Below are 18,257 nucleotides of genomic sequence, written 5' to 3' on the forward strand. Positions count from 1 at the left end.
CAGGAAAGTAAAAAACAGTAATAGTTCTTAACCAGCACAGGCACTGATCACACATCAATTACAGATGCCCACTACAGGGTGCAGAGAGATGAAATGGCACATGTGGATATCATGGGCATGAAGTCTAGTTCACCAGCTCCACAGTGTATGAGTAACCAGGATTTTTTTTCTTGAAACTAAATTAAATCACAATGATCTAATCCATAAAAGCCAAAAATTCCATCCCTGTATACCAGGCACCACCCTCCAGGGGTCAAGCAAAGATGTTGGGGTTTCATGTTAGACAGAAGATTCTAGAATGATTCTCAGTCTGGACTCTACACCAGTAATGGCAGCATCAAGGGGTGATTTGAGATGTGGGAGAACTAATAGGTGTCCATTTTGTTATTATGTATATCTTAAATATATGTCTATGTTATATGTTTTTTGTTCTTTAAAAACTGCATCATAAATGTTAAAATTTTAAGATCAGTTACTATTTCAAAAACTATTATCCCATCTATGTCCTCAGAATCCCACCACTGTGCCCCTCAGCAGGTGCTCACACATGCGCGCGCACACACACACACACACACACACCCCTGCACACCCCCAGAGTTTCAGCTCTAAGTAGTAAATATCCCACCACTGTCCCTATCCTCATCTGGAGGAACCCGCCCCCTCCTGCTGCTCCCGCTTCTCCTGCTTCTCACTCCCCAAAGGCACTGCCCTCTCTGACTCTCTCCTTCCAGACATCTGGAGTATTCCCCTCAATATGCTTAAACTTCTGTGAAAGATAGGAAGAGGGACTGTCTGTAAACAATGTCTGCTTTTAGCTCCAGAACACAGAAGCTCAAAACTGAAAACTTAGACAACATAAAAGACTAGGCCGAGCACAGTGGCTCACCTCTGTAATCCCAGCACTTTGGGAGACTGAGGTGGGTAGATCATCTGAGGCCAGGAATTTGAGACCAGCCTGGCCAACATGATAAAAACCCATCTACTAAAAATACAAAAATTGACGGGCGCAGTGGCTCAAGCCTGTAATCCCAGCACTTTGGGAGGCCGAGGCAGGTGGATCACGAGGTCAAGAGATTGAGACCATCCTGGTCAACATGGTGAAACCCTGTCTCTACTAAAAAAAATACAAAAAAATTAACTGGGCATGGTGGCATGTTCCTGTAATTCCAGCTACTCAGGAGGCTGAGGCAGGAGAATTGCCTGAACCCAGGAGGCAGAGGTTGCGGTGAGCCGAGATCGTGCTATTGCACTCCAGCCTGGGTAACAAGAGTGAAACTCCGTCTCAAAAAAAAAAATACAAAAATTAGCTGGCTGTGATGGCATGTGCCTTTAATCCCAGCTACTTGGGAGGCTGAGGCATTAGAATCGCTTGAATCTGGGAGGTGGAGGTTTCAGTGAGCCAAGACTGTACCACTGCAGCCCAGCATGGCTGACAGAGCAAGAGTCTGTCTCAAAAAGAAGAGACTAAATGACTACATGACAAATAAGGCTTTTGCATGGCATATCTCAGCATAACAGTCTCAGAGTTGACAAGAAAAAATCTTTACAAATGCACAAAGTATTTCAGTAGAAATTTCACAGACAAATAAATCCAAATGGCCAAGAAATATACAAAAATATTCAAGTACATAAGTCATCAAGTGTGGTAGACAGAATAACTTCCCCCTAACAAAAGATGTCCATGTCCTAATCCACAAAACTGTGAATGTGTCATGTTACATGGCAAAGGAACAAAGGTTGCAGATTGAATCCTGTGACCTTCAAAAAGTTCCTTTTGGCCTGGCACAGAGGCTCACTCCTGTAATTCCAACACCTTAGGAAGTCAAGGCAGAAGGATCACTTGAGGCCAAGAGTTCAAGACCAGCCTGAGCAACATAACACCCATCTCTCTAAAAACTAAAAAAAAAAAAAAAAAAAAAAAAAAAGTAGCCACGTATGGAGGCATGCACCTGTAGTTCTAACTATTCAGGAGGCTGAGGCGGGAGGACTGCTTGAGCCTGGGTGGTTGAGGTTGTAGTTAGCCAAGATCATATCACTGCACTCTAACCTGGGCAACAGAACAAGACTCCATCTCAAACAAAAAACATCAGAAGAACACTATTAAATAGGTAGTAAAAATCAGCATGACAGCTCAAGGGAGAGAGATTGCAAAAAGAAGAAAATAGCTTCATATTTGAATGCCTTGAAAGGCACTTCTTGCCTGCTTTTTTAATTATTATTTTTTATTTTACTATTTTATTTTATTTTGAGACAGGGTCCCACTGTCGCCCAGGCTGGAGTGCAGTGGTATGATCATAGCTCACTGCAACTTCTGCCTCCTGGGCTCAAGCAATCCTTCCATCTCAACCTCCACAGTAGCTATGACTATAGGCGCAGGCCACCAGACTCCTGTAATTTTTTGTATGTTTTGTAGAGACGCTGTTTCACCATGTTGCCCAGGCTGGTCTCAAACTCCTGGGCTCACGCGATCTTCCCGTGTTGGCCTTCCAAAGTGTTGGAATTACATGCCTGAGCTGCCAACCCCGGCCTTGTCTGCTTTTTGAATAGGCTGCCGACATTTTCACTGTGAGCTGAGCCCTGCAAAGCCTGCAAGCAGTGCCGTCCAAGAACAGCAACAACGAGGAAGAGGGCATGAGGACCACACATTCAGAGTCAGTGGCCTACATGAACCAGGTATCCCAGTAACTCCTTCCTTTTCTGACAAAGGACTTTAAATGTCTCAGGTGAAAATATATCTGGTCCATGACTTTGATTCCTAGCTCTATTACACCTCACAGCTGTGATCATAGATCATTTCTTCAATGCACAGGGCCACCCATTCCTTTGCTGTAAAATAGGGACAAGAGTCATGTCTATCTTCTGGCCAGGTGCAGTGGCTCACTCCTGTAATCCCAGCACTTTGGGAGGCTGAGTGGGGAGGATCACTTGAGGTCAGGAGTTCAAGACCAGCCTGGTCAGCATGGTGACACCCCATCTCTACTAAAAACACAAAAATTACCCAGGAGTAGCTGGCGCCTGTAGTCCCAGCTACTTGGGAGACTGAAACAGGAGAATCGCTGGGAGGCGGAGGCTGCAGTGAGACAAGATCGCACCGCAGCACTCCAGCCTGGGTGACAGAGCAAGACTGTCTCAAAAAAAAAAAAAAAAAAAAAAAATCCTGTCTGTCTTTCAAGATTATTCATAGATTAAAAAGAGATAGTCCGTGTAAAATGCTTAGCTATTGTTATCATGATGGTGATGATGATTTGTTGATTTTAATCTACCACTCACTTGAAAGGGTTGAATAACAATAATAGCAATAGAAATAGTTTAAGCTGGTGTCATGTAAAAGCTGTTAGGTTTACATTTGCTCATACCTCATTCATCTAATCTGCCAAAAATACTTTAAGGCTTGAGAGCGTAAGCCAATCTACTCAGGGTAAGTGAGCAACTCCTGGGTATCCCCAGTGGTGTGGTCTCAGCGGGCTGCTCTCTTAATCTCGGAGCCCTTGATTTATAGGCAAAATGGGAATTAGAATGATGTCCCCTCAGGGCACTGTTAGAAGGGTTAAACTAGTACAGTTCACACTTGAACGACTTTGTGGGCTGGGGGATAAGGACCTCAACTTGCCTGAAAATCCACAGCTAACTTTTGATTCCCCGAAAACATAACTAGTAATAGCCTAGGAGAACACAGTGGATTACCACATAGTTTGTATATGTATTACATGACATATTCTTAAGATATGGTAAGCAAGAGAAAGGAAAATGTTATTAAGAAAATCATAAGCAAGAAAAAAATACATACTATTGATTAAGTGGAAGTGAATCATCATAAAGTTCTTCAGGCCGGGCACAGGGGCTCATGCCTGTAATCCCAGCACTTTGGGAGGCCAGGCGGGTGGATCACCTTAGGTCAGGAGATCAAGACCATCCTGGCTAACACAGTGAAACCTCATCTCTACTAAAAATACAAATTAGCCAGGCGTGGTGGCACGCACCTGTAGTTCCAGCTACTCCGGAGGCTGAGGGAGGAGAATCGCTTGAACCTGGGAGGTAGAGGTTGTGGTGAGCTGAGATCGCACCATTGCAGTCCAGCCTGGGCAACAAAATGAGACTCTGTCTCAAAAAACAAACAAAACAAAAAACAAAAGAAAATAAACGAGAATAAGTACTTTTTGTCTCAAGTCACTGAATTCTGTCTGTTCTAAGGCAGAACTGCCACTTTATTTTATCAACAGTTGCCCAGGCACACAAGCTATTTGAAATATGACCTCCCTCCACTTCCTTCTTTCAGTAACACACTCCCACTTCGTAAGTATTCCGATGTAAGAACTTGACTCTCCTGTTGTGATACACCAGAGACCGGCCTCCTTTGCATCACCTCCTTGAGGGTTGTGCTTTGCATAATTCCCACCCTTTGAGGTCAGGCAGAAACTGCGACTTGTTTCAAGCCAGCTGAATATGGCAAAAATTATGGGATGTTACTCCCATGGTTACACTGTGTTACATAACACTCTGTCTTGGCAGACTGGAAAGGGAGAGAGAGAAAGAGAAAAATGAGAGAGAGAGAGATAACTCCGGTTGGCCTTGAAGAAGCAAACAGCTATTTTGTGAAAGACCTATAAGGGAGCCAGGGAACTGCAGGCAGCTTGGGACCTCCAGGGACTGTAGCTGACAATCAGTAAGAACCCAGAGCCCTTGGTTTTGTAAACACATCAGCAACCTGCAGGAGCTTGGGTGTGGACCTTTCCCCAGTCAAGCCTCCAATGAGACCACAGTCACAGCCAGCCTAGTGAGATCCCAGGCAGAGGACCCAGTGAGGCCATGCCTCCAGTCTCTTACAGTAACTGTGATATAATTAACGCATGTTGTTTTAAGCGCTAAGTTTGGGGTGAACTTTTTTTGCTGCAGCAGCATAGAAAACTAATACAATGCAATATTATTTAAATGGCCGCCTTATTTATTTATTTATTTATTTATTTATTTATTTATTTATTTGAGATGGAGTCTCTCTCTGTCATTCAGGCTGGAGTGCAGTGGTACAATCTTGGCTCACTGCAACCTCCACCTCCCAGATTCAAGCAGTCCTCCTGCCTGAGCCTCCCGAGTAGCTGGGACTATAAGCATGCACCACCATGCCCAGCTAATTTTTGAATTTTTAGTAGAGACAGGGTTTCATCATGTTGGCCTGGCTGGTCTCGAACTCCTGACCTCAGGTAATCAGCCTGCCTCAGCCTCCCAAAGTGCTGGGTTTACAGGTGTGAGCCACTGCACCTGGCCTTAGATGGTTGCCTTTAATGCTGTCAGATTCTCAAGTTAAGAACATAGAATTCAGTCCTACGTTTCTCTGCCAAAAACACCATCTGAGAGTCTGGGTAAATAGACACTCATGGCCGGGTGTGGTGGCTCATGCCTCTAATCCCAGCACTTTGGGAGGTTGAGGCAGGTGGATCATCTGAGGCCAAGAGTTTGAGACCAGGCTGGCCAACATGGCGAAACCCTGTCTCTACAAAAAATACAAAAAGTAGCCGGGCATGGTGATGCACTCCTGTGGTTCCAGCTACTCAGGAGGCTGAGGCAGGAGGATCACTTGAGCTTGGGAGACAGAGGCTGCAGTGAGCTGAGATCACACCGCTGCACTCCAGCCTGGGTGACAGAGAAAGATTCCATCTCAAAAATCAAAAAGAGACACTCTCATTTGCTGTACTCTGCAAACTTTACGGAGTAAAATTTTGCCGTTTCTTCAGATTTACAAATACACATATCTTCTCACTAAGCAATTTCACTTTGAGGACTTTATTACACAGGCATACATAAACACGGCAAATGACGTACCCACTGGTTCACTGCAGCATGGTTTCTGATCACATGACTGAAAAATATTCTAAATACCCTAATTGTTCCACCCACACGGGACTGGTTAAATGCATTACAGCACCCCGGAATACACTGGAATGCCCAGCAGATTTTTTTTAAGAATAAGGAAAAATTTTGTGTACAGATTCGGAAAACTCCAAAATACATTTGAAGCAAAAAAGTCAAGGTGAGGAACACTTGTCTATACCATGCCTCACTTGGGTAAAAATAGTGACAGAAACCGTTTGTAGGGATTTATCTGCACACATGTAAAATTCGCTAGAAGGATATGAGCAAGGAACAGGGAATAGTGTTTGCCTCTAGGGAGATAAAATGGGACGAACTGGTCTTTGAGATAGGAAGAAAACTTGTCACTGAGTAGATTTCTTGTACCTTTAAAAATCCAGACCATGAGAATACGTGATCTATTCACAAAATGAATAAATTAAAATAATTATAGCTCAGGCATGAGCTGCTGCTCTAGAGAGACAAAGAAAGCTTGACACAATAGAAAAAAAAACTGTCACAAGTTCAGGCAGGTAGCAGCGACAGTACATTTTGTTAAGAGGAAAAGTTTCTTCATCGCTTTTAGAAGATGAAAAAAAGACACCTAAAGTCTGTAATTACGGTATTATATTTACTGTCAAATGTAAAGGGAAAAACAAAAATATCTTTTTCTCTTCTCTAATGAGCGTATAGCAAGAATCACAAACTCAATTGCCCATAAAGCCCAGGCAGGAAACTTAAATGAACGGAAAAGACCTGGTGACAAGAAAATCGTGGGAACCGTGAGGAACTCGAGACCAGGTCACACCTGGAGGAGCACTGCGAACGAGTGACAGAAGGGCTTCAGGCAAGGCTCCTCTACAACGTCACAGCTAACGTGTGTGGCCTCTCAATGCACCTTTCCAAGGACTTTGCCAAAGAATTATCCCAACAATCCCATTTATCATCATTTTACACATGAAAAGATTGGGGCTCAGAGAGGTTGATTCACCAGTTCCAGATCATACAGCCAGACTGACAGAGCCGATCTGACAGACACCCTGCACCCTTACCCACTCTTCCACAGCTTCTTGCAGGCACTTAAACAGAAGGACTCCCATCCAGGGGCATGTTAGGACCTCCCTCCAACAAAGCCTCTTACTTTCACAGCTATAATTCCATCTTATGTAATAAACATTTTTAAATTCACATATGTTCAGTATCATTTCTGTGCCTATGTAACAGCTTGGTTGAATTGCAGTTGACTTAACAGAATATCACATCTTTTGTAAAATATGTTTCTCTTTTTCTAGAGAGACAGGGTCTCACTCTGTCGCCCAGGCTAGAGTGCAGTAGCACTATCGTGGCTCTCTGCAACTTGGACCTCCTGGGCTCAAGCAATCCTGCCTCAGCCTCCCGAGTGGTTAGGACTACAGGTGTGTGCCACCACACCCAGCTAATTTATTTTTATTTTTACTTTTGTAGTGACAGGGCCTCGCTATGTTGCTCAAGCTGGTCTGGAACTCCTGAGCTCAAGTAATCCTCCCACCTCAGCTTCTCGTCATGCTTGGATTATGGGCATGAGCCACTCTGCCCAGCCAGGACATCTTTATTGAAGTATAATTTACATAGCATAAAATTCATCCAATTTAAACGTACAGTCCCACAAGTTTTAGTTACACAGCTACTACCGTCCCCACAATCTGGAAGTTTAGGATCCTTCCCTCACCCAAGACATTCCTCCTGCTCCTTGGTAGTCAATCTCATTTCCCACTCCCAGCCCTAGACCACCACTGATCTGTTTTAGGTCTCTATGATTTTGCCTATTCTGGGCACGTCATGTAGCTGAAATCCTACAATGTGTGACTTTTGTGCCTAGATTTTTTCACTTGGCATTAAGAGCTTGGAGATTCATTTATGTTGTGCGTGTATCTGTAGTCTGTTCCCTTTAATTGCTGAATAGCGCTCCTTTGAAGGGTTGCGCCACAGTGTGTCCCAGTTTATGAACATTCCTAATTTTTCACTAATATTTATAAGATCTTTACAAACATTGGTGTCTTCACGTGTTAGTCTTTGAGCATTGAGCCTTTGTTTCTCTTGAGAAGCTGTTGAGGAGTGGAGTTGCTGGGTTATATAGTTGGTATACGTTTAACTTTTTAAGAAACTGCCACATCATCTTTAGCTTCATTCACATTCACACCAACGATGTATGAGGGTCATTCAGAGGACTTTTTATTAAACATGTACTAATGTCAATTCTCATATTTATTTTCTTCGGAGCTAACACGTAAACCTATCTACAACTTTTTTCAGGTTTCACCTATTTCTGCAGGGAGAAAAGCTCATAAGCCACCGCCCTATGCCCACCTTTGTGCCCGCAGAATAAAGCAACCCGCCAACTACACTCCTCAGCAAGCCCAAGACCCTGCAAAGACCTGTACTCACCACCAAAGAGGCGGGGCCTGTGAAGTGGGGAAGAGGCGGGGCGCGCGCCTTCAGCCCCGCCCACCAGCGTGGGACTAAAGCTCCCGAGGAGCGGAGCTAGTGCGTGAGCCAAGAGGGTGTGAACACGCCTCTCAAGCCCCGCCCACCGCGCGTGCGGCGGCGCCCCCCTAGGGGGCGGGGCCGAGGAGGGCGCTCGCGGGGCCGGCTCCGCCCACCTTCCGGGGCCTCCGCCCGTCTCCCGGCTCAGCAGTGCGGGTGCAGCGCCTCGCTGCGCTCCATGGCCGGGTTACTGGCGTTGCTGGGCCCGGCGGGCAGGGTGGGCGCCCGGGTCCGGCCTCACGCCCCCTGGGTCCTGGGCGCCGCCGCCCCCTGCGCCCCGCCGCCCCCACTGGCCCTGGCCCTGCTCTCGCCCAGGCCCCACGCCCGGCTGCTCCGCACGGCGCGCGGGGACTGCCGCGGCCGCCAGGTAAGCGCACCCCGCCCCCAGTCCCCGGGTCCCCAGACGTCCGCAGCGCCGCGCCCGGGGCCGGCCGCCTCCGCCAAGGACGGGTTTGCACTTGCAGCTGCCCGAGACCAAGCTCTTCCGGGGTCCCCGAAACCCCAAATCCCTACAAGCAAGAGAAGCGATCCTCCTAGTTGACAGCCGGAGAAACTGAGGCCCGGGGAGGTATGATGCTCTGCCCGAGGTCGCGCAGTCTTGGGCCGAGCCCCGAGTCTGCAGAGCCTCAGCCGGGCCAGGGTGCAGCCGACTGAGTTGCAGGTGGGCCCGGACTTGGTCCGAACTTGCTCGCGTGGCCTGCGAGGTTGTGGTTCAGGCCTTCTGGCTGGCTCTTGGCGTGTTTCTAACACCTCCCAACGCTCGCTGCTCCTCCCTTTTTATCTCACTGGAAGAGCAGGCGTCCTCAGGGAAGCCGCGGGCAAGGAACCCACAGTGCTGTTTGTTATGTCTCATTTCCGTCACCTTCCATGGGTGCCAAGGGAAAACTGGTTTCCATTCAGAGCAGTCATACCAGCTTTCCTTTCGAGAAATCTATCACTTTCTTCTAAGTGGGTCTCTTTAAATAAAAACAGTAGTAAATAGTAAAGTCTGGCGGTCCAGGAATGGCAAGTCCGGACTCGCGGAGCCTGCGTCCAGCCGGGAGCGCGTCCAGCCTCGCAGTCTGGAGCCCCTTTGTTCCCCTGGATGCAGACAGGGGCCTTCCTTTCACCCCCCGTGACCTCAGACCGAACCCTGAAGGCTTGTGAGCTTGTTTGCTGACCTTTTAGAGGACCAAAAATAGCACCTTTCCAGCAAGAGTGTGGGAGGGAACCCATGAGCTGGTGCAGGCCTCAGCACAGGGCCGCAGGCCCAGCGAGCATCTCCTAGTAGTTCCCTAGTTTTTCATCAAGGAGCGGATGGGGATTGAACCCAGGCCCTTACCCTGCCTTCTGCGCAGATCAGCTTCCTTCCTCGCCTTCTGCAGTCCCACAAGGTGGCATATAGGTCGTGGGGATCCTCTCCAGAGTGGCACCTTCTGCACACACCGTGCCACCTCCTGGTGATTCTTCAGGGCCCGGCCCAGCCGTTCCTTCCTCCAAGAAGTCCTTTCTAACCAGCTGGGATGCCTCCACTGGCCCCGTGCACCATGGCTGTGGGTCTTTTGTGCACTTATCTGGAATGGCGTCTTGTCCCGCTTGTCTGTCTGTCAGCCACACTGACCTTGTTCCCCGCTCAGGCCCTGCCTCTGGAGCAGTGTGTGTGTATACAGTGGCAAAGAGTTGGTCTCAGACTCCCTGGATTCCTCTCTCTACTTACTTGTTGTGTGGCCTTGATCAAATTCTCTTCAATCTCAGTTCCCTCATCTGTAAAATGGGACGGTAATAATTCAGATGTCATAGAGTATGAATGTAAAATGAGGTATGTTCATGCCTGGCATCTGGTGTGTCCTAAATTAAGGTTAGAAATGGTTATAATTGCAGTAAATATATACGGTCCCAAGGCCCCAGGGTCCGGTGAGCTGTCCTTGTTTCTTCTGCAGTAAGGTAAGATTGGCAAAATCCAAGTGGGATCAGAACCTCAAAGAAGGTTAGGACAAAAGAGAACTCATCTGCCTGAAAAAATGCGTCCCCAGCAAGGCCTGCGAGCAGGTGCAGGGAGGGTCTCTCAACACGAGGCTCTTCTGGCTGCCCTGGTTGGGAGGTAGGAGTGTGCTGCCCAGCTGGGATCTCCAAATTTGCCAGGTGTTTCATTGAGAGCCGAAGAGGCCCACCCAGCTCAGCCTTGGCAAGGGGTCTCTGTGAGAGGGGCAGGGAAAGCCACAGAAGAGACCCGCCTTTTTGTCTTGATGTGATTCCATGTCCTGTAAACCACTTAGCAGCCCCGTCTGCCTGTGCGTTACCCTTTCCAGGGGGATAGGGGAGCCCAGGCAAATGACTTGCTCTCCCAGAGCCCCCGTGACCTTTTGTCTCCATCAGTTCTGGTTCCAGTGCCACTTTCAGGGAGACCTTCCCTGATGGCCGTATTTAAACTTGCAACATTCCTCCCACTGGTCGTCCTGTCTCCCCGCCCTGGTTGGTGTTTCTCTATGGCACTTGTCACAAGTAGGAGCCCTGGTATTTTACTTTTCTGTTTATTGTCCCTGCCTTCCCACAAGACCGTAAGCTCATTGAGGGTGGGGTTTTGTCAGTTTTGTCCATTGCCCTGTCCCCTACGCTTAGAACAGTGCCTGCCGCAAGGGAGACACTCGTGAATACGAGAGGAGTGACATAGCATAGTTGTTCAGAGCACAGGCCTTGGACCGAGACTCAGTAGGTTGGGATCCTTGCTCTGACGATAATCCCTGTATGATCCTTGATAAACTACTCAACCTCTCTAGGCTTCTCAAATCCTCTTCTATTAAGTGGGGTTGACAGTAGTACAAAGTTGTTGTGAAGATTATATGCATTAATATTTCCTTGTTTTAAAATTAGAGACACGGCTTGGGGCGGTGGCTCATGCCTGTAATCCCAGCACTTTGGGAGGCCAAGTAGGGTGGATCACCTGAGGTCAGGAGCTGGAGACCAGCCTGGCCAACATAATGAAACCCCATCTCTACTAAAAATACAAAAATGAACCGGGCATGGTAGCACATGCCTATAGTCCCAACTACTTGGGAGGCTGAGGCAGGAGAATCACTTGAACCCAGGAAGCTGAGGTTGAAGTGAGCCAAGATCATACCACTGTACTCCGGCCTGGGCAACAGAGCAAGACTCCGTCTCAAAAATATAAAATAATAAAATAAAAGATATGTTGGCCAGGTTGGTCTTGAACTCAGCCTCAAGCAGTCTTCCTGCCTCAGCTTCTCAAGGTGTTAAGATTACAAGCATGAGCCACCATGCCCAGCCAATAGTTTCAAAATACTAAGAACAGTGCCTGGTACAAAGTATACATAGTATAGTGTTTATTATTAATATGATTTATCAGGTTAAAGCAAACAGGTGTCACTCCAGACACTGTGATCTACTTGGCAGGGTCTTTGGCTAATTCTTTAAACCTTACTGCCCCTTCTCTTACAGGTTTTTGTACTTTAAAAAGTGTGGGGGAAAGGCAGAAGGGGCATCTCGCACACACACACACTCACACACACACATGCACACACATATGAACACATGTTGAGTACAGACAGAGAATGGGTAACATCGTCCTGTGCACTCAGGGCAGTGCCTAACACATCGTGGGTACTTAAGGCAATGTTTCACGAGGAAACGAATGTTTAAAAGTTTTCCATTGCTTGCTTATGTCATAAATTCTTTTATTTTAGCTTCCTTAGTCTCCCCAAGGGTTAGGAAGAGAAATGCATGGCTCACAGTGCTTAAAATGGGTGTTTTTACCAAAACCAAAGGAAGAAAATTGTCCAGTAACTGGGTGTTCTCTAGAATGTCAGAAACGAACCATGGTGCCAGCTAACCGAAGATTTTCCCTGAGTCTGAATGTTTCATCCCTATCACAGTCTGGCAGTAGATGCTGTTCATTCTATAGCTGGAATTCTGGCTGTCTTTTTATTTTTGTTTTTTGGCCAAAAGGCCTTTTGCCAAAATAAAGACCTCTCAGAGACAGCTGTGCTTGGTCCAGTGAATGGACAGAGTGGGGCCAGGTGTCAAGGGCATGCGTGTTTGGCCCTGCAAGGGGCTGTCGGTAGCCTCCTATCAGTCCTCACCGCCTGGCTACTCCCCCATCCGCAGCCTTCGTCAGCAGCTGGAGGTGGGCGGGGGCTTGTTTATCAGGGCGAACCTATGCTCTCCACACAGCCATCCTTGCCGGGGGTGGCAGGACTAGTCAGAAGGCTTCAGGGAAACGGGAGGTCACATGTGCTGGCCAGTGAAAGGGAGGCTGTTGACTTCTTCCCTCCTCCCCTCCAGAACCTGGACGTTCTGGGAAAATGTCTTCCTTGGAGAATGGTCATTCTTGCAGGACAGGAAAAGGGAGCCTGCTGGATACCACAGAGGCTGAGGCCTTGTGGTGACCAGCCCAGTCACCAGTCCATGCTGCCAGGCAGCTATCCCTCCCTGCTGAGCCTCCGTCATCCATCTGTCAAACACGAGCGACAAATGCTCCTGGGTCATGAGGCTGGAGGGATTTATGAAATGATGCCTTTGAGGTGTAAGCTCAGCTCCTAGCTCAGCAGAAGGGTCCTATCATGAGAACACTGAGGGTTTTCCTCAAATGTTCTAAGAAATCTTATGCCTCTAAAAATAACAGGGTAAAAGTGGGCCAGCTGCAGAGTCCATACCAAGAGCTGACTCAGAGCCAAGTGCTTGTCACCTGCCAGAATGAGCCCCAGGACTGTCCTTATTGGTCTTTTGATGAAAGTGCTCTCTTACTGAGAAGGGTGTGTTTTCCTCCCGTAATCTAGGTGTCATTGGTATTTTTGTTTCTCCCACACATTCCAGGCTTGGTAGGTGCTCAGTAACTGTTCACAGATGCCCTGTACAATCCCTGATTTCTGTAGAAGTCCTGGTAGTGTACTGTGTAAGAATTCCCCTCCCTTTGTCTGTCTCGGATGTCAGGTATAAATCGTCATTTTAGGAGTAAATCTGCCCTAGCTTTTGCTGCATTAATTTTGTGTGCACTGTCCCTTTTCAGTGGCGTATACCTTGGTTGTCACATGCTCAGGCTGTGGACTTGGATGGCCTGGGCTCTGATCTTGGTGACTTCAGGCCAGTGACCTCACCTCACCAAGGCTGTGTTGCTCCTTTGTAGAGTGGGAAAAGGCAGTAGTGTCTCCCTCTGAAGGTTGGTGTGAGGATGGAAGGAGAAAGCATCAGAGGACTGCCTAGCTCAGAGAAAATGCTTGATAAAGGATCATTGTCCCCACGCGTGTGAGCCCTAGCGTTTTAGTTACTATTGCTGCTGCAACAGATGACCACGTACCTGGTGGCTTAAAACGAGACACATTTATTATCTTACGGTTCAGGAGGTCAGAAATCCAAAATGGGTCTTAATGCACTAAAGTCAAGGTCTCAGCAGAGCTGGGTCCTTCTGAAGGCTCAAATCTATTTCCTGCCTTTTCCAGCTTGAAGCTGCCTGCATTCCTTGGCTCATGGCCTTTGCCTCCATAAGCCAGCGGCACCACATCTTCAGATCCCTCGCCATGATTCCATCCTCACATTCCCTCCCCGACACTGAGTCTCCTGCCTCCCTCTTTTCACTTCTAAGGACCCTTGAGATAATTGCATTGGTAATAACGTAGCCCAGGTAATCTGAGCTCATCTCCCTGTCTCAAGACCCTTAATCACATCTCCAAAGGCCTTCTGCCATGTAAGGTGACATATTCACAGATCCTGAGATGAGGGCCTCTTTGGAGCCATCATTCTGCCAGCCATACTTAGTTCCAGGCTTGCATTGCACTTGGTGACTAAAGTTGGCTCAAACTCGGCTCACTGGGTAAGAAAGGGGTAGCAGATCTCATCAAGCAGAACAGAGTAGAACATTGCTTGTGTGTATAAAAGCTGGTAACGACTACCCGTGCCTGCCCTAATGCACCTCCTCTTCTCTGGTTTGTACACAGGACCTCAGCCAGCCCACGGAGACCACAGGCAGCAGCGTCAGCTGCACAGAGGAGAGAAAGCTAAGCAAGTCACAGCAGCTGAAAAAGATTTTTCAAGAATATGGCACTGTTGGTGTGTCGTTGCACATCGGAATCTCATTAGTCTCCTTGGGCATATTTTACATGATTGTGTCAAGGTAAGATCTTGGACAGTGATTAATATTTTTTACTGTCCTGTAGGATTTTATGTAAATAAGAACTTGTTGGCTAAGCCATTTTTTTTTAAACAGGGTCTCACTCTGCTATCCAGGCTGGAATGCAATGGCACAATCACGCCTCACTGAAGTCCCAACCTCCCTGGGTTCAAGTGATCCACCCACCTCAGCCTACCGAGTAGCTGAGACTACAGGCGTGCACCGCTGCATCCAGCTGATTTTATGATTTTCTTTAATTGAGACAAGGGTCTTGCTGTGTTGCCCAGGCTAGTCTTGAACTCCTGAGCTCAAGAGATCCTCCCACCTCAGCCTCCCAAAGTGCTAGGATTACAGGTGTGAGCCACTGCACGTGGCCATTAAGACTTTATTCATTCAGCTACATCGTCACATTTTTTTAAATACTGTAAATCTTATAGCCAAATCCGTTTCTTCATTTAATCGCTTGCTGTAATCATTATTTTCTTTGCCTCTTCCCCCGCAGTGGTATGGACATGTCTGCAGTCCTGCTGAAACTCGGATTTGAAGAGTCCCTGGTACAGTCAAAAATGGCAGCAGGCACAAGCACCTTCGTGGTGGCCTATGCGATCCACAAGCTGTTTGCGCCAGTGAGAATCAGCATTACGTTAGTCTCTGTGCCCTTGATTGTCAGATATTTTCGAAAAGTGGGATTTTTTAAACCTCCAGCTGCAAAACCTTAATGAACTCTTCAGTCCTAGGCACTGAAAACCTCTTTCTTCTTAATTACACAATTTGGATTGCTTTTAGGGTTGTAGGGTTTCTTTCGGAGGGGTAGGGGGTTAATTGCTATGTTCTCATGGATAAACTTTGCCAGCAAAAATCAGGCTTTTGAAGAATTTTAATTTTTTTGCTTCATAAATTTTGTGAACGCAATTCATTATAGGGCTTGTATATGTAATCTAAAATGTCAGCAAGACATCACAGATGGGTTAACATCTCAAAACAAAATAACCTACAAATGTTCCTTCTGGAAGATTTTGGTGAGGGTCTGTCTGTAAAAGCTCCAGGGGGTTCATCTTGGCTCAGGTTTGTAAAAAGCAATGATTAATTTAACTGGCTTTTAAATATTCCCTTCCGCTGATATTTGTTATCAGCTGCTTACAGTTTAATATGCAGCGTTCTGCAGAACAACTGCCAGTGCTTCAAGTAATGAAGCAAGACTTACTATGTAATCACAGTCTAAATCAGCATCAACACTTTGACATTCATTACATTTGTTTTGGGGAAAGAAAAGTATTTCTGGTATGTTTCATTCATCCCCAAACACCTTCCAAGCCGGATATGATGGGGCTGATCCCAGATGGTTTTTCTGAAATTTCATTAAAGCAGGTCAGCGTCATTTGCCTCTGTTTAGGTAAAATATGAAAACTCTGCCCAGATGCCAAGTAGCAGTGGCATCACTTGGCTCCTGTTGCCCATATTCCAGAGGAATTTGGATAGCACACATAAACAGCTAAGACAATCTTAGCTTTTCTTAGACAATCTTTATCTCAAACTTCAGACATTCCAGAACTGTCATGTTTACACTCTCATTATTTTGAGTGAAAAATCCTGTTCCAGAAAAAAAGGATTTTGTATCACTTCCTAAAAAGGAAAATTAGTAGCACTTGTCACAAATGGAAGGCAACTATGAGCTAATACAAGCCAGGGAGGGGCTTGTATTACATGAGCAGGTGTAATTAGTCTACCGAGCCAGTTTTACCCGATGAAGGGCATGTGTGTTAGAGTAGCTAAGAGTACAAATTGAAGCATAGAGGCCAGGTGCAGTGGCTTACACCTGTAATCCCAGCACTTGGGGAGGCCGTGGCGGGCAGATCACTTGAGGCCAGAAGTTCGAGACCAGCCTGGCCAACCTGATGAAACCCTGTCTCTACAATAAATTCAAAAATTAGCTGGGCGTGGTGGCACATGCCTGTATTCCCAGCTGCTGGGGAGGCTGAGGCAGGAGAATTGCTTGAACCCAAGAGGTGGAGGTTGCAGTGAGCCGAGATCACACCACTGCACTCCAGCATGGGTGACAGAAGGAGACGCCATCTCCCAAAAAAAAAAAAAAAAAAAAAATCCAAGTGCAGATGCTAACTGAAGCACTGATACTTCCTCCTTATAGCAGTCAGGAACAGGTGACTCCAAAAAAAAAAAAAAAAGAAATCCAAGTGCAGATGCTAACTGAAGCACTGATACTTCCTCCTCATAGCAGTCAGGAACAGGTGACTCCAAAAAAAAAAAAAAAAGAAATCCAAGTGCAGATGCTAACTGAAGCACTGTTACTTCCTCCTTATAGCAGTCAGGAACAGGTGACTGAAGTAATTCTGTCCTTTGGGGTTCAACATCATGCAAGTTTCCCCTAGGCTGTTCTCTGACGCAGGGCTCTTGCTCCACACTCTGGGAACCCAGATTAACCAGTCTGCTGTTACAGAGTTGAAGGAGTTGCATTTATCTTTCTGAATCCCCATTCCTTTAAAACTACAATTGTTGCAGAACCTCCACAAGGCTAAATAAAGTTACATTTGTGAGCCTCAGAGAACTGAAGGAACTATGAACTGGCCGTCCTGGTTTTGCTATCGGGCTGTTAACAGTTCCTGGCTGGCCCACAGTTACCCACGCCAGTTATCTGTTAACATTTCGAAGAATCTTTGTAGGACAAGTTCTCCACTTGCAAGGTCTTTAAAGTAGAACCTTTTTCTTTTTTCCTTTAAGGCAATTAGCCCATTACCAAAAGGTTTTACTGACATAAAGCTGGAACTAAGATCTGATTCCAAGGACTTCCCTACAGCCGAGATGCCTCATACCAGTATTGGGTGATTTTCTGTGTGGCCGGAACAGAGCGTTTTCATCTTGTGTTTAAAGCAGTTTGTTGGCTTTGGCTCCTCACCACTTTCTTTACCAGGCTCCCATTCATGTCCCTAGTAATGCCTTATGCAAAAAAAAAAAAAAAAAAAAAAAAAAAAAAAAAAAGCTGACAGTGATTCCTGCAGGTTTAAGGGCTTAAATCTCAAATTTTGTGTTAAGAGTAACGGGAGTGTGCTGAAAGGGCAAGCAATAAAACGAGTCATACCAAAAAGCCACATAGCTCTCTCTCCACTCCTGTGGCCAGTGGTCCCAACAAAAAATAACTGAAGACGAAGAGGTCCAAGGATCACGGAACTAAGCATTCTGTGATTTCACCAGCAAGATGTACAGAACGCTTGTGTTTACATTGTTTTTACAGAACTAGCAGAATAAAACGGATCTATTTTTAAAATGCAAGCCATTGTTTCTCCAATTTATCTGACAAAGTGAGCAGCTTAAATTCTGTGAAACATCTTTACAGCTTATGAACTTTTTTATTCTCCTTCTGGTAAACCATGGCTGCTGATGAAGTGGCACTGTGACCAGGGTATTAATGCACTACTACAATGAGCTTTTTCTTTGCCCATGTGGGATTGTCTGGGGAAACGTCTCAAGTTTCACTGGTATCACGGGGGAAGTTGGTCACGTGATAGTAACTATACTTTGGGAGGGTGGCACACAAAGTATTTGGGAATGTCAAAGTCAGCTCAGCTCAAGACAGAACCAGAAGCTCCTTTGTCCCAAGGGGGCTGGCAACTGCAGTCTTACTCAGTTGTGTTTTTAAGGTTCTCTATCTCAGCCACTTCATTATGATATATCCTAACATACCTGCTGTCTAGTTTCCTGCACAGAGCATTGGCCATACAAGCAGATTTTCTCTACTAGCTCCAAGTTCCAACACTTCCACCATTCCCTCATCACG

At 46.5% G+C, this 18,257-nt stretch overlaps 1 protein-coding gene across 1 annotated transcript; it reads left to right on the forward strand.

Annotated features, from left to right (window-relative positions):
• The first annotated feature begins 8,470 nt into the window (after positions 1–8,470).
• On the forward strand, positions 8,471–16,806 carry FAM210B (family with sequence similarity 210 member B). Its single transcript, XM_039479593.2, has 3 exons — positions 8,471–8,734; positions 14,295–14,470; positions 14,970–16,806. The coding sequence occupies exons 1-3, from the start codon at positions 8,546–8,548 to the stop codon at positions 15,184–15,186; spliced, it is 582 nt and encodes a 193-aa protein (XP_039335527.1). The 5' UTR covers positions 8,471–8,545; the 3' UTR covers positions 15,187–16,806.
• Positions 16,807–18,257: the final 1,451 nt, after the last annotated feature.

The sequence above is a fragment of the Saimiri boliviensis genome, chromosome 9 (assembly GCF_048565385.1).
Source record: "Saimiri boliviensis isolate mSaiBol1 chromosome 9, mSaiBol1.pri, whole genome shotgun sequence".
NCBI lineage: Eukaryota > Metazoa > Chordata > Mammalia > Primates > Cebidae > Saimiri > Saimiri boliviensis.

What these genes read in the sequence shown, in the direction of transcription:
- FAM210B (XM_039479593.2), top strand. Translation starts at nt 8,546, where the DNA reads ATGGCCGGGTTACTGGCGTTGCTGGGCCCGGCGGGCAGGGTGGGCGCC. An exon ending in GGGACTGCCGCGGCCGCCAG is followed by an intron (nt 8,735 to 14,294) that starts GTAAGCGCACCC and finishes GTTTGTACACAG; the next exon opens with GACCTCAGCCAGCCCACGGA. An exon ending in TTTTACATGATTGTGTCAAG is followed by an intron (nt 14,471 to 14,969) that starts GTAAGATCTTGG and finishes CTTCCCCCGCAG; the next exon opens with TGGTATGGACATGTCTGCAG.